The 10,889-nt window shown below is 37.9% G+C and overlaps 1 protein-coding gene across 1 annotated transcript; it reads left to right on the top strand.

Annotated features, from left to right (window-relative positions):
- Window positions 1-270: 270 nt before the first annotated feature.
- LOC112729856 (uncharacterized) lies at window positions 271-7,794 on the top strand. Its single transcript, XM_025779999.1, has 8 exons — window positions 271-376; window positions 3,251-3,444; window positions 3,722-3,999; window positions 4,426-4,619; window positions 4,735-5,315; window positions 5,400-5,879; window positions 6,124-6,865; window positions 6,971-7,794. The coding sequence occupies exons 1-8, from the start codon at window positions 271-273 to the stop codon at window positions 7,792-7,794; spliced, it is 3,399 nt and encodes a 1,132-aa protein (XP_025635784.1).
- The last annotated feature ends 3,095 nt before the right edge of the window (window positions 7,795-10,889 follow it).

Below are 10,889 nucleotides of genomic sequence, written 5' to 3' on the forward strand. Positions count from 1 at the left end.
CCTTTTGAAGCACCAGTAGAGGTAAGTCTTAGGCCTACAATGATCAAGAGGGGTTAGCGTGGGCAACCCTACCTGTCGATGGAAAGAGGAAAGGAGCCGATTAGTAGTACATAAACCTCTTACTCTTCATCCAGATGACAGTAACTCTTAAGGGAGTGTAAAGGGTACAACCAACTGGAAGAGAAAATGAAAGGGAAAAGACCGCTGTAGGACGGAAGCTATACGGCGGAGAAGAATCCACTCCGGGCTTTGACGTGATTTGATAAAGGAATGGGGAGGCATAGGATTAGAGTGAATAAGGAAGCATTCAGTACAGGAGAGAAGTGCCTTACTCGACACCTCCATTTGAGGAGAAGTTTGCAGACATTTGGGAAAGGTGCAATTCAGAAGTTACAAGATCCGCTCTTACTGATTCAAGTCTTGGAGGAAGGGTATATACAAATGTGAGTTAGTTAACAACATTTTTTCAAGAAAGAACACTAAGTTTTTAAGAGCCATCCTAAGATTCACATTGAGAATAATGAGAACTCTTGATTTCTACTTGCATGACATACATAATTGATATATGATTTTTGAGCCAAAGAACACACAACCCGTGAGTTTTTGAGCTTAATTGTATGATTACATTCAACCATAAATTTCATTCCTGTGTGTTTCGCACTTCTTTTCTATGCTTGTAATATTTACCTTGTTTTAATCTATATGTCCAATATAGAATGTAGATACATACCCGCATATGATTGAGGCCATCACTTGAATTTTCCCTCACTTATCCCAAATAAGCCTACCTCCTACATCACCCTTGTTAACCCCCTTAAACCTTTTAATCCCCTTTTGTTCTATAACCACATCACTAGCTTTAAGCAGAAAAACAAATTAAAAATCCCAAGTTGAATCCTTGGTTAGCTTAAGATAGAGATTGTGTATTCACTAAGTGTGGGGAAACATGGGAACATGGGTTGATAGGAAAAAAATTAAAGTAATAAAATAATCAAGATTTTGGGAGTATACTCATATGAAACCAAAATAAATGAAAATACCATGTGCATTGAAAATGTTATGTTTATGTTTCAAAAAAAAATTTATTTAAGTAATTAAATAAGGGGACAGATTCGCTCCAATGATAAGTTTAATAAAGGAATCAATGCACATGGAGGTAAAAACAAAATAAACTTGGTACATGAGTATGTAACACAAAAGTGAAAAAATTGGGCAAACCAGGATAATTTTAAACTTTTATAGAGTATGTATATGTTAGGTGAGATCTTAGACTAATTAAGGATTCAACTTATAGCTCACTTAGCCTTATATATATATACCCTTACCTTTACCTTGGCCCCATTACAACCTTCAAAAAGACCTCATGATGTTTGTATGTATACATTGTATATTTGTTGATTGGTTAGATGAAGAACAAAGTTTTAGAAAGCAGGAATAGAAAAGAATAGAGTGATTAACCCCAAATACTGAGTGACTAGAGAGTAAACACAAAATCCAGTGAGGGTTCAATACCTCATCTCCATATATCCATATTTAATTATTTAATTGTCTTGCAAGCTTGTGAAATATTTTAACCCAACTCAATTATGAAAGTGCTTTAACATGATATAGGCTTGGCTATATGATTCCTTGAAAATATGAATCAAGTTAACCACATGTAAGCTCTATATATATGTAGGTGGATAGTAATTAGAATTGCATGATTCATTTAGGTAGTTTGTATTTAGAATAGATTGCATTGCATAAGATTCCACCATTCCACCCTTACTCTTTCTCTTGGATTTAGCATGAGGACATGCTATTGTTTAAGTGTGGGGAGGTTGATAAACCCCTATTTTATGATTCATCTTGTGCTTAATTTGAGTGTTTTTATCAATTCTTCACCCACTTATTCATATGAATTGCAAGGTTTTACTTTCCCTTCCTTATTTTATGATATATGTGAAAACATGTTTCCTATGCTTTAAAAGTATTAATTTTAATTATCCTTATTACCATTCGATGCCGTGATTTGTGTGTTAAGTATTTTCAGGTCTCATAGGGCAGGAATGGCTTAAAAGACAGAAAGGAAACATACAAAAATGGAAGGAAAGCAAAAAAATGGAGTTTTGAAGAAAAGGGCAGTGACGCGAACGCATGGATGACGTGAACGCGTGCCTAGCGCGAAATGGCATCGACGCAAACGCGTGACTGACGCGGACGCGTGCCTTGAGCAGAACGCAAATGACGTGTACGCGTGACCCACGCGAACGCGTGACAGATGCCACGTACAAGAATCTGCAGAAAACACCCCCAGCGATTTCTGGACCCTTTTTCGGCCCAAATCCAAGTCAGAAACACAGAATATAAGCCAGAGAACGGAGGAATCGAAGGGAGATGTTTTTACAACATTCAACATACACAATTTTAGGTTTTAGATGTAGCTATTAGAGAGAGAGAGGCTCTCTCCTCTCTCTCAAGTTTTAGGATTAGGATTCCTTTTATTTTATTTTATGATTACTACCTCAATGCCAGGTTCAATGTTCCTTTAATTAATGTTTCTCTTCTATTTTTATTTATTCCAATGCTTTTACTTGTTAATGTTCCAATTTAGCTTATGAACCTTTTCATGTCAAGATTTGAATATTCTATTTAATATTATTTGAGGTATTTCAGATTAACGATTGTTCTATTATATTCATGATGCTTTCAATTTAATTTAGATTTATTTTTCCTTTTAGCTTTGGTTAAGTAATTAGTAATGCTTGAGTTATCAAACTCAGCCGTTGATTGGAAATTAGGATTGCGGATTGATTTGCATCTCTCTAAAGCTAGTCTTTCCTTAGGAGTTGACTAGAACTTGAGGAATCAAATTGATCAGTCCACTTGACTTTCCTTTATTTAGTAAGGGTTAACTAAGTGGGAGCAAAAATCCAATTCCCATCATACCTGATAAGGATAACTAGGATAGGATTTTCAGTTCTTATACCTTGCCAAGAGTTTACTTTATAATTATTAATTTATTCTTCTTGCTATTTAAATTACTTGTTCCCTATTTCAAAAACCCAAAAATATACAATTTTCTATAACCAATAATAAATCATACTACCCTGCAATTCCTTGAGAGACGACCCGAGGTTTCAATACTTCAGTTATAAATTTTATTGGGTTTGCTTTAGTGACAACTAAGTTTTTGTACAAAAGGATTCTCTGTTGGTTTAGAAGCTATACTTACAATGTGATTGTTTTTATAAAAATTCTTTACTGACAGGAATCCGATCGTCAGTCACCCTCCCTTTGTTTCCGGTTCCGCCTCCATTGTTGAGGGTGTTGTTGGATGGTGATAATGAACGAGTTATGCATTATCAAAAACATATCAGGGCTTTCAATGGTATGTTTTCCTTCACATCTATGGCTTGGAAGATTCAGTACACACTTAACAAGGGATCCGCTCCCCCGATGTTTGTAATTAGTGACCAAAATTACCATTCTATTGGAAGTTTGATGCCACAACAGTCTAGCAAGCCCAAGTTTGCACAGCTCTATACAAAAAATAAAGTCCAGAACAGGATTGACGCAATTGGGTGAGTAGGTTTCATTGACCATTATTGCGAATTGCTCAACCATTGATATTTTAATATGTGTATCATATTATTTATTCGGGTGTGACCTTGATTTATCATTATGTCTTTCATTTTTTGTTTACTGTAGCTAGTCTTATCAACACAATTTTATTGATCAGACAATTGTGGCCGACCTTAGCAACATGCTTGATTCCCACAATTCTCTTGCTAAGTCTTTCCGATATGCTAGGCAAAGGTTCGCTGAAGATTCAACCACTCCGCTAAAGCTTCGTCTTATTAAAAAGAGGAATACGGATGGTAGGAGATATAATCTACCATCAGCGTCTGAAGTTGCAGCTCTTATTGTAGGTGATTTTGATACAGAAAACCTTGCGAGGGACGCTATTATTCAGACGCGTTCAAATCAGTTAAAACGCATTGACGTTAATCATCCCAAGTACCTTGCCCTACAATACCCCTTGTTATTTCCATACGGAGAAGATGGTTTTTGGAGTGTCATCTTAATATCTGAAGAAAGATCTAAGCAACATTTACATAAGCGCGAAACGATTAGCATGAGGGAGTTTCTATCTTTTCGAATCCAAATGAGGGAATAGGAGTCGTAAGTTCTTCTCAAGTCAAGACGTTTGTTCCAACAATTTTTGGTTGATAGTTACACTATGGTAGAAGTTGATAGACTACAATATCACAGGTTCCACCAGAACAAGTTTCGCTCCCATCAACTGTAGGGGCTTCATGAGTGCCTGATTCATGGTGAGACACAAGCTGCCAGAACTGGCAAACGAGTTATCCTGCCGTCGTCCTTTGTCGGTGGTCCCCGGTACATGTACAAAAATTGCAAAGATGCATTTGCTATTTGCAGGTTTGCCAGTTATCCTAGCTATTTTATTACTATCACATGTAACCTAGACTGGAACGAGATTAAAGATTGCATTGCCAACTATTCATTAAAGCCAAGTGACATGCCGGATATCATATCTAGGTTTTTCAAGATCAAGTTAGACGCCTTACTAAAAGACTTAAAGGATGGGTCTATATTTGGAAAGCCTAAAGGAAGTAAGGTTTTTCATTCACTGTCTTCAAGTTCACCCTCACAGATTAGTCCTTTTTCTGTCAGTTGTTATTTGTCTCCTAACATATTCTATTCTTTTTTCCATTTTCTTTGTCTTAGTTGTTTACACAGTTGAATTCCAGAAGCGTGGCCTTTCCCACTGTCACATTTTATTGTTTATTCAGCCAGACGAGAAGCCTAGATCATCCGATGATATTGACCATCATATCTCAGCTGAGATACCCGACGAACACACGCAACCTAAGCTACACAGGTTAGTCCAGAAGTTCATGGTTCATGGACCCTGTGGGGTTTTAAACACGAGCAGCCCGTGTATGGTTAATGGGAAGTGTTCCAAGTTCTATCCAATGGTATTCCGTCAGAAAACAGCCATAGACAGTGCAGGTTTTCCCAAGTATAAACGGTCAGATAATGGCCGTTCAACAAGAAAGAGAAATGTTGACGTCGACAATCGGTTTATTGTCTCGTACAATGCAACGTTGCTTCTTAAGTATGGATGTCACATAAATGTCGAGTACACTTGCCAAACGTCTGCTATTAAGTATTTGTTTAAGTACGTCCACAAAGGTAATGACCGTGTCTCAACTTCGTTTTTCCGATCACATGATTCAGCTGATTCCGTTGTCACTGTGGATGAAATCCAAAACTACTATGATTGTCGATATATATCTGCTTGTGAGGCATCCTGACGGCTATTCGGGTTTGAGATTCAGTTCAAAGAGCCTAACATCATTCGCCTTCCATTCCACTTGCCGAATGAACAGAATGTTTTGTACAAAGATCATCAGCTTATTGAGAATGTAATCGAGATTGCAGTCTCAAAGGATAGTATGTTTATCGGCTGGTTTAAGGCTAACAAGGATTTTGATGTGGCCCGTACACTTACCTATGCGAAGATTCCATCGTTTTTTGTTTGGGATAAGCAGGGGCATATATGGAAGCCGCGAAAGCAAGGGCATATGATTGGTCATCTCACACATATTCCTCACTCACATGGAGAGGAGTACTACCTTCATTTATTATTAAACTATCAAAAAGGGTGCCAGACATTTGCTGATGTCCGTTCTGTTGGTGGCATTGTGTACAATACATTCAAAGAAGCCTATTATGCTCTAGGGTTGTTACAAGACAATAGAGAATTTATTGATGCAATTAATGAAGCCAGTGCGTGGGCTTCACCGAATTATATCAGGAAGTTGTTTGCAATGCATTTGATGTCAAATAACATGGTCCATCCCGACATGGTGTGGGAACAATGTTGGCAACATTGTGCGGACAGCTCGATGCTTTACGAAAGTCACAACTTGGGTAAACTTTGCATTTTTTTTACTATTATGTTGCTATCTCGCCAAAATCATACCAAGCAATTTAAAAACTACCCTTTTTTCATTCTCCTGCTATGTGTTATGCATTTATTCTTTTTCCTTTATTACCATGGCAAAATTGTTTGCGATGTAACTCTCTTCTATTTTGTTTTTAGGTTTCTAGCGTTCCGTCGATGAGATTAAGTCCACCACGCTTGCCAAAATTGAAAAACTTCTGCAGTCGAACTGTAGGACCCTAAAAGAATTTACTGACATGCCATTTCTTGATTCAGTGGATTTGACTGAACCTCCCGACACAGTCTTCTTTGATGAGCTCAATTTGGATAAGACAGAGTTGGCAAGTATTTCTGTTGATTTGGTTTCCCACTTGAATCGAGGCCAGTGTGTTGCGTTTGACACAATAGCCAATGCATTCAGTCGTGGCACTAGTGGTTTTTTCTTTGTTTGTGGATATGGTGGAACTAGGAAGACTTTTCTATGGAATGCACTGTCTGCTTCAATAAGGTCGAAGGGTCATATTATTTTCAACGTGGCATCCAGTGGCATTGCAGCGCTGTTGTTGCCTAATGGGCAAACTGCTCATTCACGCTTTAAGGTTCCACTCAGTGTTAACCAAGACTCCATTTGTAATATAAGGCAAGGCACACCCCTCGCGCGTCTTATTTCATCTGCAAAATTAATTATATGGGATGAGACACCTATGTTAAATAAATTTTGCTTTGAAGCGCTCGACAAGTACCTTAAGGATGTTCTTCGTTTTGATCATGGATATAATCCTGATGCTCCATTCGGTGGAAAAACTGTTGTTCTAGGAGGTGATTTCCGTCAGATATTGCCTGTGATTCCTCGTGGTTCCCAGGAGGAGATTGTTCATTCGTGTATTAAAGCTTCGAACCTGTGGCAATGTTTCCAAGTGTTGCAATTGACTGAAAACATGAGGCTAGGTCGTGGTTCGCAAGATATCCACAATGTACAGTTAGAGTAATTTGCTGACTGGCTGCTTCAAATAGGTGACAGGTTACTCGGAGACAGTACCGATGGCGAATCAGTTATTAGAATACCCAACAACTTGCTGTTGGATATTGAGTCTCTGCGTCTGCATGATTTGGTGTTGTTTGTTTATCCTGACATTTTACTCCATTCTTCTAGCATGGATTATTTTAAGGGCAGGAATATATTAGCACCAACACTTGATGTTATTACTGAAGTTAACAATCATGTGATGTCTTTGATCCCTGGCAACGAGAGAGTTTACTTGAGCTCTGATACACTACTTAATGAAGATGGTCACTTGGAATCTGAATTATATACAATGAGCATAGAGTCGTTGAATGCGTTGAATTATTCTGGAATTCCCCAACACAGGTTAGTTCTTAAAATTGGTGTTCCTGTGATGCTTCTTCGCAATATTGGCCAATTCAATGGACTATGCAACGGTACACGAATGCAAGTTAGACGTCTCGGCGACCATGTCATTGAGTGCGTCATATTAGCAGGTCGTAATACTTGTGAGGTTGTCTTTATTCCCAGAATGAACATGGCCCCTAATAATGAGACATTACCGATTAGATTTACTCGACGACAATTTTCGGTTGCGCTTTGCTTTGCGATGACCATAAACAAGTCCCAAGGACAAATAATGTCAACTGTTGGCATGTATCTTCCAAGACCTGTTTTCACTCATGGTCAGCTTTATGTTGCACTCTCTCGGGTCAGCATGCATTCTGGACTGAAGATATTATCTGTTGGCTCTAACGGCACAGTCTCAAATCATACTATTAATATTGTCTATAGAAAGGTTTTTACCGGCTTACTACCTTCCATTCTACCTTGAATGGTATGTTTGTTGTGTGGCTCTTTGGTCATCTTCTCAAGATGTTATTTGCATTCCGTATCCTTAATACTTATGTTAATTCCTACGAATATGCTATTGTTGAATATTGCAACAACTGGACATTGTTCTTTATGCTCAGTAGCCATTTTTTTATGTCCCCGTGCTTGGCACGGTTCTTAAAACTAGTATATATATAAAAGGCGGCAGCCCTTTAACTAATGGAAAGCCGTTGTATACGTATACATATATGTAATATATAGTTATGAGTATCATTAGCCTTATTATATCATTAGCTTTATATATAATAGTATCATTCGAAGGAATAAGTAACATTTACTTTATTATCATTATTATACTTGCACCGCCATATATATATATATATATATATACACACACACACATACAAAGGAATGAGTGGCGAGAGAGAAGAGTGACCAAGAGAGAAGCGTGAGAACGTAAACCTCCACTAACCTTTTGGCTTCGATTTCTTGCAATTCGTAACCCCAATCAAAAATCTAATCCGGTAAAAGTATTCGTATCCTCCTCCTCTACACGTTGGCACCACTTTTGGTCAGTGGAAGTTGACGGTGATGTAGCTCCTATACTCCTTGAGTTCGGCCAACGGGAGTTCTAGAAGGCACAGACGATTCTGGACGTTTTCTTCTTCGATAGCTCAGTCAGAAAGCTTCACCGGAGCTTCGAATATTTTGATTCCGTACGAAGGTATGGTTTTGGTTTCTCATAGTTAATGTTTAATGTCATGTGAAAACTTAGGCTAGAAGACCTTAAGATAGGAATGAACTGACTGTATAATTGATGGATTGTGTATATGGTATAAAATGTGTGGTTTAGTGATGGGTGGCGAAAGTTGGCCGATTAAGAAATCAATTTAGGAAACACGTTGTGAGTATAGCTCTTAACAAGCAAAAATCCGCCTCTTCAATTTAGAAAGGTTGTCACAAAAATTTAGAATAAAAATACTGGGAGTATGAGTCCCAAGTCATCTCCCAACGAGTTGACAAAAGGGTACTAATTTATTAATCAGGAGTTTTCTGGAAAATTTTGAGTTTGGGCAATGGGCACAAGCATATGATTGTAAATTAAAGCAATGAAAATTAAAGGAGATTTATAATATTCAAAATAAAAGGCCTTGACTGGGGGAATGATTAATTGGAAGTTCTATCCTTGTTGGAATTTTCTCAAGTTTAGTGTAAAGAGGTTGTTATTTTCACTTAGTTAACCCTTACTAAATAAAGGAAAGTCAAGTGATTGAGCTAACTCTTATTCACAAATCCTAGTCCTCTCCCTTGGGAAGGTCTAGCGTTAGTAAATAGAGAATTAGCCAACAACTTCTAATTTAACTAATCACTTGAGCATTTCAACTCAAGTGTCTCCTCTTAATCAACCCCCATGTCAAGTTGTGAGTCTACTCCCTCAACATGAATACCATCTTCGTTGTTGGGAGTAGGGAATATAAAAGAGACATGATAGACAATAACTACAAATTAATTAAAAATAAAAGTAATCCTTTGCATTAATAAATTCTAAAAACAATCCAATTGTAACTCTAAACAAGAATTAAGAATATGGAATAAAAAGGGAATAAGAAAACAAACTAGAATAGTATCTTCAACGGAGGTGATGACTCTTCAATATCCAAAAGCAAAAGCATAAAACTAATAAACTATGAATGTAAAGAAAACCTAGAGGAAGAGTAATTTCTCTCTAGATTCAGATCTAAAAACCTAAAAACTATGCTAATCAGAATGCGTGTTGAGTCTCTGCACGTTCCCTGGCTCTAGTCTGTGTTTCTGGGCCGAAAATTGGGTCAAAACTCGGTCCGAAATCGCCCCCAACATTTTCTGTTATTTCTGCAGATCGCGCATGTCATGCGTACGCGTCAGTCACGCGTACGCGTCGCTGGTCGTTTTGGTGTGTCACGCGTACGCGTCATCTACGTGTACGCATCTCAATGCAAACTCCAATCCACGCGTACGCATCAGGCACGTGCACGCGTCGCTGCAAATTTCTCCATATCGCGCGCTCGCATGAGCCATGCGTGCGCGTCGATACTCGCTGGTTATCTCCTTAGTTTCTTGTGTTCCTTCCATTTTTTCAAGCTTCCTCTCCATTCTCTAAGCCAATCCTGCCCTGAAACACTTAACACACGGATCACGGCATCAAATGGTATAAAGGAGAATTAAAATACACAGATTAAAGATTTATAGGAAGCAAGTTTTCAACCATAGAACAAAACTAGGAAGGAATTGTAAAATCATGCAAATCATATGAATAAGTGGGCAAAGACTTGATGAAACCACTCAATTGAACACAAGATAAACTATAAAATAGTGGTTTATCATTTAGCTGTTGTTAATAATTTGTTGTTGAAGTTGGTTGATTTTGGGAAAAGATTTAATATTGGTATTTGTTTGACTTTGAAATAATTTGTTACTGGAAATGATTTGAATGACTGAAAGGTGTTTGGTTTGGTAGTTGGGACCCTTGAAGGGTGGCAGAAATTCGAGTTTTAGAGGAGATACTGCCAAAATTTCTATAAGAATTGGAGTTTTGATTTGAAGTGTTATTTTAAAAAGGAAAGAGATTATTATGTGGCTTGTGCTTTTGAGACTATTTGTTGCCCTCTGTCGCAAGATGTGACCGGGCACTTTAACTCCCCTGATTCCCAGATGGGCTTGCATATATGAATATTGAATATTATATTTGAGCTTGGAGTTTGACTCCATGGAATACTATGTTATTGAGCTTGGAGTTTGACTCCATGGAATACTATATTATTGAGCTTGGGGATGCACGCACAGAGGGACTGTCCAATGGTTAACTACCAGGACATGTCGGGTTGGCTGTATAACCGACAAATGAGACTCATCAGCCATAGGACAGGCATATATCATATGCATTTGTTTGATTTGTTTGAGTGTGCATTGTTTTAGTTTGCTTAACTGCTTAATTCTGCTTATCTGCTACTTCTTCTACTTGCTGTAAATGCTTCTCTATCTGTGTTTTCCTTGCTTGAATTGTATGTGTATATTTTCTGAGAAATCCCTCTTGACAGAGGTGTGAGGGGGGTTGTT

This window comes from Arachis hypogaea, chromosome 12 (assembly GCF_003086295.3).
Source record: "Arachis hypogaea cultivar Tifrunner chromosome 12, arahy.Tifrunner.gnm2.J5K5, whole genome shotgun sequence".
In the NCBI taxonomy this organism is placed as follows: domain Eukaryota; kingdom Viridiplantae; phylum Streptophyta; class Magnoliopsida; order Fabales; family Fabaceae; genus Arachis; species Arachis hypogaea.